The sequence below is a fragment of the Ammospiza nelsoni genome, chromosome 4 (assembly GCF_027579445.1).
Source record: "Ammospiza nelsoni isolate bAmmNel1 chromosome 4, bAmmNel1.pri, whole genome shotgun sequence".
In the NCBI taxonomy this organism is placed as follows: Eukaryota; Metazoa; Chordata; class Aves; order Passeriformes; family Passerellidae; genus Ammospiza; species Ammospiza nelsoni.
Window position 1 is genome coordinate 6,371,944 of NC_080636.1, and position 20,304 is coordinate 6,392,247.

Consider the following 20,304-nt stretch of genomic DNA (forward strand, 5'->3'; position numbering starts at 1 on the left):
ATCTTGGCAAGGAATTGCTGTCTGGGAGGGTGGGCAGGGGCTGGGCTGGAATTCCCAGATTTGCTGTGACTGCCCCTGGATCCCTGGCAGTGCCCAAGGCCAGGTTGGATCCATCTGGGACAGTGGGAGGTGTCCTTGCCCATGGATGGGGTGGGAATGGGATTTGGGGATCCTTTCCATTTTCCTGCTCCCTTTTTCTCTTTTCCATGAGAAAAGCGGATGTTGGGATTTTCCTGGGTTTTATAGGGAGGGCAGTGGAGCTTCTTTGCCTTCTCAGGGATAGCACTCCAGAGGAGTAGTTCCCTTCATCCCAAATTCATCCCGATTAGGTTCTCCATGGAATCGTGGAATGATTTGAGGTTGGAAGGACCTTAAATCCCATCCCATTCCTCAATTTCCATGGGCAGGGACACCTCCCACTATCCCAGGTGGATCCAAGCCCCAGTGTCCAACCTGGCCTTGGACACTTCCAGGGATCCAAATATTTTCCAATGGATGGATTTCTCCATTCCAGAGAGGTGACAGTGCTGGGATCCCAACTATGGAAGCAAAAATTCCTGAAACAACCCCCCCCCATCCCGCTGTCCATCCACATTTTTAATTTCCATGGATGTGCTTTTGGTATAGGACAAAGAAAATCCAGGGGAAAAAAACAAAAAAGAGGGAAAAGCTACAAAGTGTTAATTTAAAATCAAACTACGGGAATATTAGGTGGGAATAAACCATCCAATTGTCCTGGTTCATCCAGGATTCTCCAGGAATGGGAATCAATGTGATAAACCCCAGTTTGCAGAAAGATGGGAATGTTTCCTCGGGAAAACCATCCTGGTTTGGAAAACTGGGTTCCCATCTTCCTTCCCGGCTCCTTCTCCTTTATGGTTCAGGAGCTCTGCACAAAAGCAGGAGCTGGGAATGAGGCCCAGGGGCTGCAGCTGGGGAAATCTTGGAAAAAAGCTTTTCCAGCCAAAAAAATACAGCTCCGTGCAGAGTGTGTGAGGGAGGTCCTGGATTTCACCGGGATCTGCCTCAGGCTGGGGCGTTAATGAGGAGGGGGAAGAGTTTAAAGTGCCAGAGGTCAGGGATGGGTGAGATCTTGGGATGGAATTCTGCCCTGGGAGAGTGGGCAGGGGCTGGGCTGGAATTCCCAGATTTGCTGTGGCTGCCCCTGGAACCCTGGCAGTGCCCAAGGATGGATACTGGGGCTTGGATCCACCTGGGACAGTGGGAGCTGTCCCTGCCCATGGATGGGGTGGGATTTAAGGTCATTTCCTACCCAGAACGTTCCAGGATTCTGGAGCCCATCTGCTCTGGGAGAGCTGGGAATGTTCCCCTGGAGAAGGGAAAAATCCAAGGAATCCTCAGAGTCCCTGCAGGGGCTCCAGGAGAGCTGGAGAGGGACTGGGGACAAGGCCTGCAGGCACAGGAGCCAGGGAATGGCTCCCATTGGGAAAAGGGAGATTGGGCTGGGATCTTGGCAAGGAATTGCTGGCTGGGAGGGTGGGCAGGGGCTTGGCTGGAATTGCCAGATTTGCTGTGGCTGCCCCTGGATCCCTGGCAGTGCCCAAGGCCAGGTTGGATCCACCTGGGACAATGGGAGGTGTCCCTGACTGTGGGATGGGATGAGCTTTCAGGTCCCTTCCCATTCCATGATTCCGTAATTCCATGATTCCTGGGCACCTCCTGGAGGAGAGGAGCTCAGGAGGGACTCTTGGACACCTCTGCTCCTCCATTCCCTGCTGAGGAGCCCTACAAAGCGGTTACTCTGCTGTTACTCCACTGTTACTCCAGCTCGTGCTGCTTTCCAAATCCCCCATCCCAGGACATGTTAATGGAGCCCAGCGGAGCCAGTTCCAGCCAATCCATGTCTGTAAACTATTTGGGATAATTGGTTGTTTGCTGTGTTTGCTCCTTTCAAATCCAAGCCTACATTTCACGGCTTCTCCGGTTACTGTTCCTTGGAAGGGCTCTGGGTGTTGGATGGCTTCTCCTGGGAATGATTCCCATCCCAGCGCTGCCCCCCCATAATGTTCCTGATGGTTTTAATATTCCCAGCTGGGAGCCAGCCCATGGCACTGCCACTGGGGAGGGGGAAAAGTATTCCCAGAGAAAACGCCGAGATTTCTACAGCCAGGGTTTGTAGGATCATGGAATGGTTTGAGTGGGAAGGGAGCTGAAAGCTCATCCCATTCCATGGGCAGGGACACCTCCCACTATCCCAGGTGGACCCAAGTCCTTCCAAGCTGGTCTTGGGCACTGCCAGGGATCCAGGGGCAGCCACAGCTGCTCTGGGAATTCCATCCCAGCCCCTCACCACCCTTCCAGCCAGGAATGTTTTCCATAAAGGAGGAATTATCCTTCCTTCATTCATGCTTTCTTCCCAGAGCTGCTGTAGCTCCTGGGATGACGGGATTGGGTGAAATGATCCGGTTATTCCCAGGATATCCAAATGATGGGTCCCTCTTGGGAAACGTTGGAGTTCTAGGGTGGCGAGAGGGAACAGGGATGGAACACGGATGGGGAAACTCTGGGTAATCATGGCAGCAGATTTCCAGGTGGGAATGAGCTCCTTTTCCAGGGAATTTTCAAGATTTGCTCACTTGAGGTTAAATTTATCCACAAGGGATTCTCACCTGGGGGTTGTGCCCAGTGGGATCCATGAAAAAGCTGGAAAGGGAGCACAGATCCCAATCCCAGAGATCATCTGTACCATGGAAAAACCCCTGGAGGTGGTTTGGGATACCTGGAGGGAATTTTATCTTTCCCTTGGATAAATGAAATTCCTCAATCTGTTCTTTTTTAATCCATTGCTTTCTATGACTTTTCCATTCCCCAATGGAATCATATCCATCACCATTAACATTCCAGCTGCTCTCCTTCCCTCCTTTTTGTGTTTTCCCTGTTTTTCATTGGAATATCAGTCAAAATCCACCAAAATCTCTAATCCAGTTCTTTCTCTTGTGGCTGCAGAGGATTCCATGGGTAAGTCCTGGGTTGAATCCAAGCGTTGTCTCTGTATCCCAATACTGTGGAATGTCATGATGTCTGAATGGAGCCCTTGGAACAATAAAATGGGAAGTGACGAAAGGAAAATTGGGATTTCCCCTCCCAAAAAAAGGAGGTGGCAGAAGCCTCTGAGTGAATTTCCATAATATTCCAATTAAATCTGGTGTCTATCCATTAAATCCCGTGCTGTTGATTTCAAATATAAATCCAGTAAAACTCCATTTGGAATTCTCTGTGAGGTCACTGAGCTGGAATTCTGTGGCCTCCTAAAAGGAGACACCAGGATTTTCTCGGAATTTTTCATGAATTGCAGGCAAAGCGATCTCAAAAATGGGATTCCTATAAAATCTATGGAATATTGAGCCCACATGGTCCTTTTTTTCCTCCTGGAATGGTTTGAACTGGGAATAAGGCAATGGGAGTTGGTGAGAGCTGAGGTTTTGTGGGATTTTCCCAGGTTTTTTTCGTCCAAGGGTTGTGTCATTCTGGAGACCTATGCACTGTTGGGTTTTAATGGAAAGATGGGAATTGTATGGATTTATTAATTTATCCTCAGGTTTTGTTGGGATGGGGAGGTTGGGAGGTGCTGAGATACAACCAGGAAGTCAATCCCTGTCTCCCAAATCCCCAAAATTTCCAGGAAAAGCCTAAAATTGGGGCATTTCAAGCTGTTAACACTGGAGTTAAATTGGTTTATTCCTTGCATGGAAATTCTGGGAAAACCACCCTTTAAGTGGCCAAAACTTCCCTAAAAATGCTCCAAATTCTTGGAATATTCTTCTTGGAGCTCTACCTCATCTTCCCATGAGGAATAATCCTCTTGGGAATATCCAGAGTGGCTGTAACACCCGGATTTGGGCTGGGGGCATCCTGAAAAAAACCTGGAAATCAGGGATGGAGTTGATGCAGGGTTCACTTCCCAAATCTGGGAGCTGCTGCTGTTTTCTGGGGATTTTTTTCTGTGGAAAATGAGTAACTCTGGGATCTCTGGCTGCAGGAGGAGGAATTCATTGACTGGTGGAGCAAATTTTACGCTTCCACGGGAGAGAGGGAAAAATGTGGATATTACTTGGAAAAGGGATTTGACACCCTGAAGGTGAGTGACTTCCATCAGGTGTGGGTCCTTGGAATTCCACTCTCCATGATTTCTTTGGGATTTTTGGCTTTTTTTCCAAATCCGGTTTCAAAAAAACCAAAACATTTTCCCCAGGTGTGGAAAATTCCGTTTCCTTTGGAAAAGCCTTTTGGGAAACTTCTGGAAATTTTCCCTTGGGAAATGGCAGAGAGGGTGGGGAAGTGCCATCCTGGGAAAAGTTTGGGAATGAGGAAAATCAGGGATTTCTCAGGGAAGAGGGAGATTAAGGCACAAGAGGTGCTAAATTTAACACATTAAAATTTAACCATTTTTTCCTTGGGTTTAAGGAAAATATTCTCAGCTGGAAGATCTCTATCCATGAAAAACCCACCAGGAGACCTTGGCTTTGTCTGGGTCCTTGGGATGGGCTGGAATTTATTGTGGGATTCCCAAATTCTCCTTTTCCCACTGCCCAAGAGGGAAATAAGAACGAAAATTCCCAGAAATTTCTCCCCATGGGATGAAGTTTCCCAGGATTTAAGAATTTGGTTGGAATTTTTTCCCACAATCCATCTTTTCCTCCTCAGGTCTATGAGACGGAGCTGGAAAATGTTGAGGAATTTGAGCATCTCTCCGACTTCTGCCACACCTTCAAACTGTTCCGGGGGAGATCCCAGGATTCCAGCGATGACCCCTCGGTGGTGGGGGAATTCAAGGTGGGATGGGCCCTCTCCCCATGGATTGTGTCCCTAGGGGTGGGAATTGTGGGATCTTTAAAGTCCTTTTCAGCCCAAATCGTTCAGTGAGTCCGGGAATTGTTGGAGTTGAGGAATCCTCATTCATGGAAGTGGCCAAGGCTTCTTGGAAGGGGCTTGGAGCAACCTGGGACAGTAGGAGGTGTCCTTGCCGGTGGAAAGGGTGGGAATGGGATGGGATTTAAGGTCTCTTCCAACCCAACCCATTCCAGGATTCTGGAGCCCCCTGCTCTGGAGCCAGGCTGGGAGAGCTGGGAATGTTCCCCTGGAGAAGGGAAAAATCCAGGGAATCCTCAGAGTGCCTGAAGGGGCTCCAGGAGAGCTGCAGAGGGACTGGGGACAAGGCCTGCAGGGACAGGAGCCAGGGAATGGCTCCCACTGGGAAAGGGGAGATTGGGCTGGGATCTTGGCAAGGAATTGCTGGCTGGGCTGGAATTCCCAGATTTTCTGTGGCTGCCCCTGGATCCCTGGCAGTGTCCAAGGCCAGGTTGGGATGGACTATGATCCACCTGGGATCAGGGAATGTGTCCCTGCTCATGGAATGGGATGAGATTTCATCTCCCTTCCCACCGAAACCATTCCATAATTCCATGATTCATTCCGGTCATTCCAAGCCTGCTTCCATCTCTATGAGTTCTTCCTTGAATTGCCTTGTCCATCCCAGGGTTCCTTCAGGATTTACCCTCTTCCCGACGATCCGCGTGTTCCGATGCCTCCCCGGCAATTCCAGCAGCTCCCGGCCAGGGGACTCCAGGAATGTCTGGTCCGGGTTTACATCATCCGCGCCTTCGACCTCCAGCCAAAGGATTCCAATGGAAAGGTATCCCAGTGGGAAAGCTCTGAGTTGACTCCTGTAGTGGATTCTTGTAACAGCTCAGCCCTTATTGGTCAAAACTGGGTCAAAATTGGGTCAAAATTGGTCAAAATTTACAAATTTGCCCTAACATCTAGGAATTTGTTCCTGTTTTTTGCCCCCCTTGGAATATCTGGGAAGTCTGTGAGGCAACTCTTCCTTTGTCCGTTGGGATTTTTCAGGATTAGTTCCATGAGTTTTCGGTTTAGTTTTATTTTGAGGGTTTTTTTTTTTTTTGGTGTTTTTGGTGCAGAAGGGAATAAAATTCCGTTTTTCCCGAAATTCCTTCTTGCAAACATTTTCTGGTCTGGAAGAGAAATTCTGGGAAAATGGGAATTGTGTAGGTCCAAAACTCAGAGAAGGGAAAAATCCTTTTTAATTATCTTGGTTCCACTGGAAAAGAGGGGGAAATTTGAGGAATAGAGTGGGAAATATGTGAGGAAATATCTAAGAAAGATAGATGGGAAAATAGTAAATACACATGGAAAATTTATAGAAAAATAATGAATAGACATAAAAATACATGGAAAAAAGTATATGGAATATGGGAAATATATATGGAATACATGGAAAAATAGATGCAAAAATTCCAACTGCTTTTGAATTCTCCCATTTTTTTAAAAGAATTTGGGATTTTAAAAGGAAATGTGAATTCCTAAGAAATTCCCCATGAGTAATTCCCAAGGATTAAAAAGAAGGAAAAAAAATGGGAGTTTTTTAATTTAAAACCCCAAACCAACTCAAATTTGATCCCAAATTTCCCCAGGGATGGGAATTTTATGGAGGCTCATCCCAGCCCAAGGAATACCTGGGTGCACATTGCTGTTTCCCATCAATTCCTTAAAAAACAAATAAGCAGGAAAAGAAAAATCCGGGAGAAGTTATGAGAAAACTTGGTCTGGGCATTTTTTCCAGGGAATTCTTGGATGTGGCTGGGATGGTGGATCCCTGTAGATCCAGGTAAAATCTTTTAGGTGGAGCTGGATCTTTCCCTTGAATTTTTTTCCTTCTCCAAGCAAAAAAATCCAACTTGAATTAAATCCCCCACTTTCCAAATTGATGCCAAATTCCCAGAATAATTTTATTTGGGAGAGGGATGTGATTTGGACCAACCTATGGAAAAGAGTGGGACTGGAATCCCATGGGATTTCTGTGTTTCTTTCCGTGCCCACCTCCAGTGTGATCCCTACGTGAAGATTTCCGTGGGAAAGAAATCCATAAATGACCAGGAAAATTATCTTCCCTGCACTCTGGAGCCTGTCTTTGGGAAGTAAGTATGGATTCCATTTGGGATCCACGGAATTTTTTGGGTGTCCTATTGAGGGAATTGTTCTGGGCCAACAATCCCATTCCATTCCAAAACCCAGTTCCAGGTTGGAGCAACCCGGGATAGTGGGAAATGTTCCCCACCCACAGCAGGGATTGGGAATGGGATGGATTTTAAGGTTTTTTTCCATCCCAATCTATTCCATAATTCCCTTGGCTCTCATTCATCAATCCCGGGGATTTCTGAGCTGTGGACTGGGGAGCTGGAATTCCATACTGGAGGAATCTGGATCATCCCATTGTTGGGAAGGAGTTTGAGGGACTTCTCCTCATTCAGGAATTTTGATCCAATGTCTGAGGGAAAAATGGGAGGAATGGGGCACCACCACCTGGAAAAGGATTAGCCATGGATAATTGAGTTGTTTCCCTCAGAAATGGGATAAAATTCCAAGGTTAATGGGACCAGGGAATGCCTGGAGCTGCTCCATGGAGGATTAGGTTGGATATCAAGAAAAGATCCCTCATCCAGAGGATGGTGGGGAACTGGAACAGCTCCCCAAGGAATGACCACATTTCCAAGGCTGCCAGAGCTCCAGGAGTGTTTGGACACTGTTCCCAGGGACAGGGTGGGATTGTCTTGGGAAGGAGTCGGATCGATGATCCTTACAGATCAGGCTATTCCATGATTCTCTGATTTTCTGGGAGAACAAAGCCCCATGGAATTGAGCTTCCCTCAGTTTTCCAGCTGCCCCTGGATGGATCCCTGGCAGCGCCCAAGGCCAGGTTGGACACTGGGGCTTGGAGCCACCTGGGATCAGGGAAGGTGTGGAATGAGGTCATTAAGGTGTCTCCTGATCCAAACCATTCCATGATAAACGAAGCCAGCACAACACAGCCGTGGCCTTGGTGGATCAAGGTGACCCGGAAGCTCAGGGACTCTGATCCATCCCATCACTGGTGGGGTTGGGATGGGGTGTGGATCCATTCCCATGGAATCCAGCACAGCACCATCCTCTTTTCCCAAGCATTCCCCTGTTCCCGTTTCCAGGATGTTTGAGCTGAGCTGCACCCTGCCCCTGGAGAAGGACCTCAAGGTCACCCTCTACGACTACGACCTCCTGTCCAAGGACGAGAAGATCGGCGAGACTGTCATCGACCTGGAGAATCGTTTCCTGTCCAAATATGGCGCTCGCTGCGGCCTCCCCCAGACCTACTGTGTGTGCGTTCCGCCCTGGGCTTGGGATGTCCAGGAATCCCAGGATTGGGATGCTGAGGGGGCCACAGGATCACAGCAGGGTTGTCCTGGGGGACCTGGCTGGAGCTGTGCTTCCCAGAGTCCTGGTTCTCCTCCAGAGAGATCCTGTTCCATCCCTGGTGGCTTCTGGTGACCTCATGCTGAGGACACCCCCAGAGATGTGGCTGCCCCATCCCAGGAATGGGAGACTGGGGTGGGATCTTGGCAAGGAATTGCTGGCTGGGAGGGTGGGCAGGGGCTGGACTGGAATTCCCAGATTTGCTGTGGCTGCCCCTGGATCCCTGGCAGTGTCCAAGGCCAGACTGGACATTGAGGCTTGGATCCACCTGGGACAGTGGGAGATATCCCAGCCCACAGCACTGGATGAACTTTAATGTCTTTCCATTCCAACCCATTCCATGATTCCGTGATTCTGTTTTGGTTTCAGCTCCGGCCCCAACCAGTGGCGAGACCAACTCCGTCCTTCCCAGCTGCTCCACCTCTTCTCCCTGCAGCACAACTACAAAGCTCCCACCTACAAATCCGACCGGATCATCTTCCGGGATCAGGAATACGTCCTCTCCGAGCTGGGTAAGATGTCAGGGATGCTTTGGGAATGCAGAATTTCCTTGCTGCAGAGAAAGGGATGGAGCTGGATGTCATGGAGACATCACCAGGTTTGAATGATGGCATTGGCTCCATTCTCCTCCTCTCTGGCCACATTTGCTCTGAACCATTCCCAAGCTTGACTGTGCTCCCCATCCTGGGATTATACCCAGACCTTCAATCCAGGAATGTTGACCTTGAGTTGGACCCAACCCAGCACCCCTGGGTGGGGCTGATACTCTCCAACCTGGTGTTCCGAGTGCATGGAGACATCATGAGGAGGGACATCATGGAGGTCAGGAGTGGGTGATGGACATGTCCCCCTCCTCCTCCTCACTGTCCATGCTCTGCTCTTTTCCCAAACTTGGTTGTGTCCCAAATCCTGGGATTGAATACAGACCTTCCATCCAGGAATGTTGACCTTGGTTTGACCAAACCCAACACCCCCAGGTGGGAGCTCCATTGTGGCTGGGAAGCTCCAGCCTGGTGTTCCAAGTGCATGGAGATGTCCCATGAAGGGTGACATCAGCAGGAGTGGCCAGTGGCATTGTCCCCTCACTGTCCACATTAGTTCTGCCCTTTCCCCAAGGTTGTCCATACCCCAAATCCTGGGATTGAATCCAGACCTTCAATCCAGGAATGTTTACCTTGAGTTGGACCAAACCAAACTCCCCTGGATTGGGAGTGATATGCTCCAACCTGATAATCCAAGTGCTGCCAGAGCCAGGAGAGCTCCGAGATTCCATTGGAATCTCATTTTGGGAATGGTCACTAGAGGGAGACAATATCCCACACACAGACCTGTGAATTCTTTCGGGATTTGGGGGGAATTAGGGAACAAACCCAACTTCTACAAGGAGGAGAAAAGCCCCAGACTTTTGGGGAGGAGTTTTTTGTTTGCCCTTCGCACCTCCCCCTGACCCAACATTCCTGGGGCAGAAGGATTTTTTGGGGAAAACTCTGCTTTAAGGCACAAAAAGAGGGTTTTAGTCCCAGGAGGATTTGAAATCCCACCTGGCTTGGCCCAGGAGCTGCAGTTTGGAATCATGGAATGGTTTAGGTTGGTACCATAAAGATTATCTTGTTCCACCTGCTCCATGGGCAGGGACACTTCCCATTATCCCAGGTGGATCCAACCTCTCCTTGGACACTTCCAGGGATCCAGGCACAGCCACAGCTTCTCTGGGAATTCTCTTCCAGGGCCTCGCCATCCTCAGAGCTAAGAATTCCCCACATCCCACCTAAATTTTCATTGGATTTTTTAAAGCCACCACACCAAGGGTGTCACCAGAGACACAAAACAAGGCACAGCCCAGGGCTGATCCCTCTCTGCGCTCTTGGAAAACAAAGCAAAAATCCCTGCAGGAATTCAGATTTTCCCCTGAGGAGAAGGGAAGCATGGAATCCTCATTGAAAAGTTTTCCCGGGAGAGCTGGGGAGGTGTTAAAACGTTTTCCCCCCCGTGGCAGCGCCTGCTGTCACCTTCTCCGAGTTCAAACAGCAGAACAAAGCCCGAGGCTTGACCCAGAGCAGGTCTGGAATCCAGCTGCAAGCTCCGGAGCTGGACTGGGAATAAACTGGAGCCGTTAAACACGAGAGCCAGGATTTTACAAGCCCCTCCCCCCGGCCCGCTATTCCATAACTCCCAGATTTTGTTGTTCTCCAAGAGGGGCTCATTCTTTTCGCGGCGTGTAAAGCCTCACGTGTGTGCGCACACTCCGGAATTCCAGGGTTTGGGAAATCATTGGGAATTAGCCCAGGTGGCTGGAGTTAAGTGTGTCCTTGCCAAGGAAGGAGCTGGGATATCTCACTGGGATTTGGTGGAGTTGGAATGATATTTATGGAATATTTATGGAATACTATTTATGAAGCACTTTGTCTTTCAATTGTCATGAGTAGGGTGAAGTCCACCAACCCCAGCCTGGGATTTTGGGATTGTTTGGGTTGGACTCAGAGAATCAGGGAATTTTTAAAGTTGGAAAAGATCTTTAAGATCCTGAAATTCTAGAAGTCAGGTTGGAAAAGACCACCAAGATTGAGTCCAGCCTTGTCCAAGTGTCATGTCCAGTTGTTCCTTGGACACTTCCAGGGGTGAGGACTTCACCACTTCCCTGATATCCAAGGACAGGGCATCGTGTCGCATCCCAGGAATGGGATGGGGAGGCAGGAGTTGGCCATTGGTGGTACTGGGATGGATGGAGGGATGAGTGGATGGATCCTGATCAGGAAGACAAGGCAGGAATGTCCATTATTGAGGAGTCTTGGCCCATCTGTGGCAGGACCAGGGGTTGGTGTGGAGTAGGTCAGGCAGAGGAGATAATTCCAGGTCTTCCTTGGATGGAAGACCGCAGATATCCTGGTGGGACTGGAGCAGGGACTTGGACCAGAGTAGGAACTTGGAACAACCCCAGGCAGTGCTGGTGGTGTCTCCATGTCCTTCCTCCTCCTCCCATTCCTGTCTTTCACCCCAAATCCCACAGAGAAGAAATGGGATCCTATCAGGATCCCATTCCTGTCTGCCCAGCTGAAGATCCTGGATGGCTTTAAGCTCTGGGATAAACTCCTGGGAGTGGGAACATCAGCAGAGGATTGATGGGAATCCTGATTTCTGGGACTCTAGGAGAGCTGGATTCATTGGATTGTCCTTTCCATGGGATCCAGCTGGATCCTTGTCATGTTTCCCTGGCTGTGATTTGTGGAGTGGTTGCACAAGCATCTCCATGGGTTTTCCCACTGGGAATGCCATCCCTGTGCCCAGCAGGGTTTGTGGTGATGATTTGGGAATCGAGGCTGTGCTGCTCCAGCTCTTCCTGGCCCAAATCCATCCCTGTGGGGTTCTCTCTGCTCTCTTCCCTGTGGCAGAGGATGGAAAACCCCCAAATCCACACCTGGGCCCGGTGGAGGAGCGGCTCGCCCTGGCTGCCCTCCGGAAGCAGGGATTGGTTCCGGAGCACGTGGAGACCCGGCGCCTTTACAGCCCGCTCCAGCCAGACATCGAGCAGGTGGGTCCTGGAATGTGGCCGGGATGAGCCCCAGGAGCGGCATCTCCTGATCCAGCCATGTCCAGGGGGAGAATCCTGCTGGGAATGTCTGCCCTGGGATATGGGATGTTCCCAGGGAGGGGAGGTGGTCGATCCCTTCAGCATATGCTCCAATTTTTTAAAATTAAATTTACCTTAATTTAGTTTAATTTAGTTTAATTTTACATTTTTGATCTGAAAGTCCTACTCAGAATTCTTCTCCCAGAATCCCAGGATCACTGAGGCTGGAAAATCCCTCAAAGGTCATGGAGTCCAAGCTGTGCCCAATGCCCACCCTGGCACTGAGTGCCACATCCAGGAATTCCTTGGACATCTCCAGGGATGGGGTTTCCAAACCACCCTGGGCACTTCCAAGGCCTGAGCATCCTTTCCATGAGGAAATTCCTGCTGATGTCCGACCTGAGCCTCCCCTCACCCAGCCTGAGGCCATTCCCTCTTTTCCTATTATTCCCTGGGAGCAGATTGCAGCTCCCACCTGGTTCCAACATTCCAAGAAGTTGTGGAGAGCCAGAAGGTTTTGCCTCTGATCCCTGTTTTTTCCAGGCTGAGCCCCTTTCCCATCTCTCTCAGCTTTTCCTGGTGCTCCAGTGCCTTTTCCACCTCCCTCAGCTGCTCCTCAGGATTTACATCCATCAACACATTCCCAACTATCTCTCAAATAATTTTAAAATAATCTTTAATGCCCCTTTTCCATGGAGGAATCCTGCCTTTCCCCCTAAAGGTCCCAGATCTCCCCGGGGAGGTTCAGGTGTTCCAGTCTGGAATCTCCCAAGGTTTCAGGGCTCTGTTTTTCCATGCAGGGAAAGCTCCAGATGTGGGTGGATCTGTTTCCCAAATCCCTGGGACATCCCGGCCCCCCTTTCAACGTCACTCCACGCAAAGCCAAGAGGTAACTTCCCATTACTTCCTCATCTTTTCCTTGGAAAAGGAGTTTGGAATGCTTGGAAGCCTTGGGTGGGGATGGATTCACCCACCTGGATGAGGGACAGATGTGGGATCATCTCCAGGGAGACGGAAATCCATCCATGGGACAACCAGGCTTCCAGGTGGATGAGTTTTCCACCTTCTCATGGGTTTATTCCCGGGATTTTCCAGGTTCTACCTGCGCTGCATCATTTGGAACGCCAAGGATGTGATCCTGGACGACCTCAGCATCACCGGGGAGAAGATGAGCGACATCTATGTCAAAGGGTGAGTGTCCCGCTACGGAGCCTCCTGGATTCTGGAGGCTGTAGGTGCAGGAGCAGCAGGGAAGGAGTTAAGGTGGTCCTTGGATTGGTATTGCTGGGATAGACTTGGATTTTGCCGGGATGGAGGAACCATCATGGCTCTCCAGTTATGGATCCATGAATTTCCAACTGTGGATTCGTATCTCCAAGTATGGATCCACACCTCTCCAGTTGTGGATTCACCCCTTTCCGTCTAGGGATCCACACCTCTCCAATCATGGATCCACATCTGTTTGCCTATGGATCCACCCCTTTCCAACCATGGATCCCCACCTCTCCAGCCATGGATCCACACCTCTCAAATAATGGATCCACACATCTCCAGCTGTGGATCCACACATCTCCCAACTGTGGATCCACCATTCTCCAGCCATGGATCCACACCTTGCCAATTATGGATCCACACCTCTCCAATCATAGATCCACCCTTTTCCAGCTACGGATCCTCACCTCTCCATCTCTGGATCCAGAGATGTGGGAGCAGCCTGGTCATGGGGAGAGGAGCTCATTGTCTGCTCATTCCCAACTCCTCTCCCAGACTTTTTCCATGATCATAGTTTCAATTATTTGCATGGTGGCTTTCTTTGGAATTTCTTTTATTCCTGGAAACAGGTCCTCCAGCACCCCTTCCCTTCCCTTCCCTTCCCTTCCCTTCCCTTCCCTTCCCTTCCCTTCCCTTCCCTTCCCTTCCCTTCCCTTCCCTTCCCTTCCCTTCCCTTCCCTTCCCTTCCCTTCCCTTCCCTTCCCTTCCCTTCCCTTCCCTTCCCTTCCCTTCCCTTCCCTTCCCTTCCCTTCCCTTCCCTTCCCTTCCCTTCCCTTCCCTTCCCTTCCCTTCCCTTCCCTTCCCTTCCCTTCCCTTCCCTTCCCTTCCCTTCCCTTCCCTTCCCTTCCCTTCCCTTCCCTTCCCTTCCCTTCCCTTCCCTTCCCTTCCCTTCCCTTCCCTTCCCTTCCCTTCCCTTCCCTTCCCTTCCCTTCCCTTCCCTTCCCTTCCCTTCCCTTCCCTTCCCTTCCCTTCCCTTCCCTTCCCTTCCCTTCCCTTCCCTTCCCTTCCCTTCCCTTCCCTTCCCTTCCCTTCCCTTCCCTTCCCTTCCCTTCCCTTCCCTTCCCTTCCCTTCCCTTCCCTTCCCTTCCCTTCCCTTCCCTTCCCTTCCCTTCCCTTCCCTTCCCTTCCCTTCCCTTCCCTTCCCTTCCCTTCCCTTCCCTTCCCTTCCCTTCCCTTCCCTTCCCTTCCCTTCCCTTCCCTTCCCTTCCCTTCCCTTCCCTTCCCTTCCCTTCCCTTCCCTTCCCTGGATTTATCTTGTGTCTAACAGTGCCATCCCAGCCAAGGAAGATCCTTTTTTTGGGATTTATGGGCAGGCAGAGGCGGGATTTGGGAGCAGACTGTAAATCCCTGGTTTACAATCCCAATTTTCCTCCTGTAAATCCAGAATGCTGTGCAGCTTTCCTGATATTTCCATCAAGTTGGCTGTTATCAGCACTGATGGAGCGGTTCCTTGTCTTTTGGGGTCCTAAAAAGTTGTGCTGCTGGAAAAGTGGGAGCATCCAGGGATTGCTCAGATCCCTTTCCCAATTTTTAGCATCCAATAGAATGCTGCAAGGCTGGAAATGAGTAAAACTTTGCTCAGCTTCCAGATCTTCCATCCCAAAGCAAAGTCATCCTGAAAAATCCTATTGGGAATGGATGAAATGATCCTTTTTGTGCCTGAGGATCTGCCTATGGATCAGAAATCCCATGGGGAATATTCGTTCTGTCCATTGCTGCCTCAGGAACGGGGGCTGGAGCCTGCTATCCTGGATTGGGTATTAAGGAAAAATTCTTCATGGAAAAGCTGTCAAGCAGTGGAAAGGGATTCCCAAGGAATGTTCAGGCTGGGAGAGCTGGGAATGTTCCCCTGGAGAGGAGAAGGCTCCAGGCAGAGCTCAGAGCCCCTGGCAGGGCCTGAAGGGGCTCCAGGAGAGCTGGAGAGGGACTGGGGACAAGGCCTGCAGGGACAGGAGCCAGGGAATGGCTCCCACTGGGAAAGGGGAGATTGGGCTGGGATCTTGGCAAGGAATTGCTGGCTGGGAGGGTGGGCAGGGGCTGGGCCGGAATTCTCAGATTTGCTGTGGCTGCCCCTGGATCCCTGGCAGTGCCCAAGGCCAGGTTGGACACTGGGGCTTGGATCCACCTGGGACAGTGGGAGGTGTCCCTGCCCATGGGTGGGGTGGAATGGGATGATCCTTAAAACCCTTCCATTCCAAACCATTCCATGACTCCATAATTCTGGAGTTGCTAGCCACATCACTGATTCATCTCCCATCTCTGGGACTGCTGCCTTCCCTCTCCCATCTCCAGGTTTTCCCCACCCCCAGCAGCCACTGGGATTGGGAATATTCCATTTCCAACTCACAGATGTTGTGACGTTGAGCGAGATCCCAAATCCTTCCACGATCCTGCTTTTCCATGGGCTCTGTTTATTCGTGGCAGGTGGCTGGTGGGACACGAGGAGAACAAGCAGAAGACCGATGTCCACTACAGATCCATGGGAGGAGAAGGGAATTTCAACTGGAGATTCATCTTTCCCTTCGATTATCTCCCGGCGGAGCAGATGTGCCATGTGGCCAAGAAGGTGAGTGGTCCTGGATGGAATTCCTGCATCCTTGCGGGAATTCTGGGACACCAGCAGGAATTTCCTCATGGAAAGGGTGGTCAGGCCTTGGAAGTGCCCAGGGAGTTTTGGAGTCCCCATCCCTGGAGGTGTCCAAGGAATTCCTGGATGTGGCACTGAGTGCCAAGGTGGGCATCAGGCACAGCTTGGACTGGATGATCCTGGAGGGATTTTCCAACCTCAGTGATCCCATGATCCCTGTTTTTACTTAGCCTCAATATTCATGGAATATGACGTACCCAAAGATTCCTGTTTGCAATGGAACCTTCTCTGAAACCCACTGGGATCCCAAAAAACCCCCTTGGATCCACAAAACCTCTGGCATCCCTGAAACTCACTGTGATCCCCAAAAATCCCCCATGATCCACAAAACTCACTGAGATCCTCATCCCATCTTATTTTCCACAAAACCAGCGCCTCGACTGGGAAGATGCCGAGCGAATCCCCCATCCCAGACAATTCCCAGCTTCCAAAGCCCTTCCCAGGCAGTTCCAATGATTGACAGAATCCCAGCCGGGCCTATTTCACGCTTCATATCCCACAAATCCCAAGTACAGGGTGTACTACATCCAATTATCCCACTTGGAAAAAGCCAAGACCGCCCTCCATAAACCCCTTTAAGCAAATCCATCCCGCTGTGCCGATCTGGAATCTTTTCCCACCACATGGCTTCCAACGCTGGATCCGAAAATAAACACCTTGTAAAAGCTCTCTGTAAAGGCTGGAATAATGAAGGGAAAGCCGGGTGGAGCATTCCGGCCCCAGGAATTTTTTGATCTCGCCATGTGCTGTTTGAACTCCGGCTTGGCTCCTGCGGCTGTAAAAATCCCGGCTGTAAAGGCAGGCACGGGAAGGTGGAATTTCAATCAAAGGTTGGGAGTGACTGTGGGGAATTGGGAGCTGCTCAAAACCACCTGTGCCCAACTGGGCCGGGAAGGAAGGAGTTTTCCAGTGATTCTCCTTTTTTTTGTTCCATGCTGGAGCTCCCAGGAGTGTGGCCAGGTGGATTAGGAATCACGGAATTATGGAATGGTTTGGGTGGGAAGGGAGCTGAAAGCTTAGCCAGTTCCATCCAGGGACACCTCCCACCATCCCCAAGCCGCAGTGTCCAACCTGGCCTTGGGCACTGCCAGGGATCCAGGGGTAGCCACAGCATATCTGGGAATTCCAGCCCATCCCCTGCCCACCCTCCCAGCCAGCAATTCCTTGCCAAGATCCCAGCCCAATCTCCCCTTTCCCAGTGGGAGCCATTCCCTGGCTCCTGTCCCTGCAGGCCTTGTCCCCAGTCCCTCTCCAGCTCTCCTGGAGCCCCTTGAGGGACTCTGAGGATTTCCTGGAATTTTTTCCTTCCAATTCCAGCAATCCCAGCTCTCCCAGCCTTTCCCACAGCAGAGCTGCTCCATCACTCTGATCATCCTGATCCTTCCTCTGGATTTGCTCCAAGAGCTCCAGGTCCTTCCCATGCTGGAATTCCAGAGCTGGAATTCCTGCAGATGGAGACTCCATGGGTCATCCCAACTCGGGCTGCAAGTCAAATACTCTCTCCAAAAAAACCAAGGATGCCCCTGGATAAGTGACTGTCCATGATATTTTTGTTTGATGTGAACACCTGGGAGTCTGGAAAACCGGGAAAAACCCAGGAAAACACAGGTGCCACTCTTTTCCCTGCTTTTCTGAACCTTCCAACCACTTCAAGATGGTTTTCCATAACTTTCCTGGCTGGGTTAATATTATCAAGATTTTCCTTCTCTTTCTGATAGAGGATTTTCCCAAGTCCGAATTTTAAAATATTTCTGTGGAAGAGAAATATCCCTATCTTTAGGACAGCTCTTTGGAATACATGGAAATGCTTTTTTAATGCTTTTCTCATCATTCCCTTGGAATTTCCTTCTTTGCTCCCGCTTTTTTTTTGGTGCCATCTTTCTCTTCCAGCCCTGGAAAATTCAAACCATGTTGGCTGCATGGGAAGAGCACATTCCCAGGTTTTTGAGTCCTGCAGGAAAACAGTTTCTGGGATGGAAAATGAGAAAATCATGGAATGATTTAGGATGGAAAAGCCTTCTAAGATCACCAGCTCTGCCAAGGCCACCACTGACCACGTCCCCAGGTGCCACATCCAGAGGGATTTTAAATCATTCCAGGGATGGACATTCCATTGTTTCCCTGGACAGCATCTGCATGGCAGGAAAGCCCTTTCCATGAAGGAATTTTCCCTGAAATCCAGCCTAAACTGGAAGTTTAAACTTTGGATTCCCAGTTAAGCCTGTTATGGGATGGGTCATGGGACAACCAGGACAATCCAAGGTCACCTGGATGTGGATCCCATTTTCCGGGCATCCACGCAGGGAAGAGCTCAACTCCCACATCCCACAGGTGCCACGGGGTGGAAAATGAGTGGAATTACTTTTGGAATGTTCAGTTTCCTGTGCCAATTCCAGCAGCAGCTGGATGTGGTTGCCAGATCTGGATCTGGGAAGTTCTTTAAGGTAGGAAGGGGTTTGCATGGAATGTCGGAGCAAACAGCATCTCCATGGATGTGCCGGGTCTGGTTCTGGAATTCTTATGGATGTGGAGGGGCTGGAGCATGGCCAGGGAAGGGAATGGATCTGGGAACGGGCTGGAGAATTCCTGAGGGAGCTGGGAAAGGGGCTCATCCTGGAGAAAAGGAGGATCCAGGGGGACCTTCTGGCTCTCCACAACTTCATGGAATGTTGGAATGAGGTTGGAGCTGGGATCTGCTCCCAGGGAATAACAGGATAAGAGTGAATGGCCTCAGGCTGGGCCAGGGGAGGGGCAGGGTGGACATCTGCAGGAATTTCCTCATGGAAAGGGTGCTCAGGCCTTGGAAGCACCCAGGAAGCTTTGGAATCCCCATCCCTGGAGGTGTCCAAGGAATTCCTGGATATGGCACTCAGTGCCAAGGTGGGCATCAGGCACAGCTTGGACTGGATGATTCTGGAGGGATTTTCCAACCTCAGGAATTCTGTGACATCCAAGGGGAGTCTCCTGCATGTCCGGGACTCCCAAATTCCTGCAGGATGCACCTGAAATGTAACTTTTTGGGACCAGACTTCCTCTCCTTCCCAAAAGTCAGGTTTCCTCCTTTGTATTCTGGAGCACATCCACAGTCCAGGAGAATTGCAGCCCTGTCAACACTTTCCTGGGAATCTGAGCCCATTTTTTCCCTGCTGCTTTATCCACAAAAATCCATAAAATACCCCCGAGCCTCCCCTCACTTGAAAAACAAACCCCCAAACAATAATTCCAGCCTTTTTTCCCCGTGGTTTGGACAAGGCCGGGATATAAATTTCGCACTCCGGGTTGTTTTTATAGGGAATGTTCGGAGATCGATTTAATTATGGAAGCGAATTTCACGCTGCCTTGAAAGGGACCCATAAACTTCTCTTGGCATCAAATTCCCCCTTCCCAATTCCCTGTTCCTTTTCCTGCCTTTCCAGCAGAGCTCTGGGTGTCCCCAGCTGGACAGGGCTTGGAGCTTGGAGGTTTTGTCTCCAGCCAAGTGATGTTTTATGGTGTTTTTCCATTAAAAAAAAAGGGAATTTGGAGAAATGTGGCATTGAATTCCCACCTGGAAAGGGTCGAGCCCTACCTGAATTATCCCTGGAATGCTGGGATGTTGTTCTGAAGGATTGGGATGCAGAGGGTACAGAGCTAAGGTTTTGTTCCCTTTTTCCTTGGATATTGCAGTGGGGAGGAGGGAAGGTGGAATCCCAAAGTCTGACGGGTTTGCCAGCAGTTCCGTGGAATTGTGGAATGATTTGGAATGGGAAGGACCTTAAAGCCCGTCCAGGGACACCTCCCACTATCCCAGGTGGGTCCAAGCCCCATCAAACCTGGCCTTGGACACTTCCAGGAATGGGACAACCACGGCTTCTCTGGGAATTCCATCCCAGCTCCTCCCCACCCTCACAGCCTGGAATTCCTTCCCAAGATCCCATCCAACCTTTCCTTCAGCTTCATTATCCTTAGGGACACGGATTCACTTGGGATAGGTGGGAGATGATCCCAAGTGTGAGGTTTTCCTCAAGTTTGGCTCCTTGTGGATGGGATGGGGCAATGAGAAATTCCAATGAATCCTTGGGAAGTTGCATCAGCCCAGAAGAGAGTGTGGGATGCACCTGGAGCATGGACACATCCATGGATTGTGGGAATGATGGGATGAACCTCTGAGCCAGGAATTCACTGGGAAGAAGAGGCACCTGGAGGACATGGAGCTTGTGGAGATTTCCTTTCCAGGGAATATTCCAGCTGGGAAATTAGATGGTCTTGAATGTCCCTTCTAGCCCAAACTGGTCCGGAATTCCATATATTTCCCCATTTTCCAAGCCAAGCTTGGGAACGTGGATTTCTCCCAGAAGGGACAATCCAAAGGAGCTGGTGATGTTCACCTTTGACGTGGATCTTCTGCCACCTTGGAATTTTCCTGCTCCTCCTGAGGTCATGCCAGCTTTGTTATCGATGGATCCATGGTTCCTGGATCCCTATGGATCCCTTCTTTCCCCAGTTTCTGGGAAAGGGAAGAATCAACATCAACTCTTCCCCTTTTTTAGCAGTTTTAATTTAAAATGGCTGG

At 50.3% G+C, this 20,304-nt stretch overlaps 1 protein-coding gene across 1 annotated transcript in view; it reads left to right on the forward strand.

The window, feature by feature from the left end:
• DYSF (dysferlin) overlaps window positions 1-20,304 on the forward strand; it is a 69,691-nt gene that overhangs the window by 39,687 nt on the left and 9,700 nt on the right. Inside the window, exons 42-52 of the mRNA XM_059469819.1 lie at window positions 2,968-2,979; window positions 4,001-4,099; window positions 4,666-4,794; window positions 5,498-5,653; window positions 6,865-6,956; window positions 8,001-8,171; window positions 8,635-8,777; window positions 11,655-11,794; window positions 12,634-12,722; window positions 12,929-13,024; window positions 15,530-15,671. Coding sequence (XP_059325802.1) covers window positions 2,968-2,979; window positions 4,001-4,099; window positions 4,666-4,794; window positions 5,498-5,653; window positions 6,865-6,956; window positions 8,001-8,171; window positions 8,635-8,777; window positions 11,655-11,794; window positions 12,634-12,722; window positions 12,929-13,024; window positions 15,530-15,671 — 1,269 coding nt within the window. The remainder of the gene's footprint in view (window positions 1-2,967; window positions 2,980-4,000; window positions 4,100-4,665; window positions 4,795-5,497; window positions 5,654-6,864; window positions 6,957-8,000; window positions 8,172-8,634; window positions 8,778-11,654; window positions 11,795-12,633; window positions 12,723-12,928; window positions 13,025-15,529; window positions 15,672-20,304) is intronic.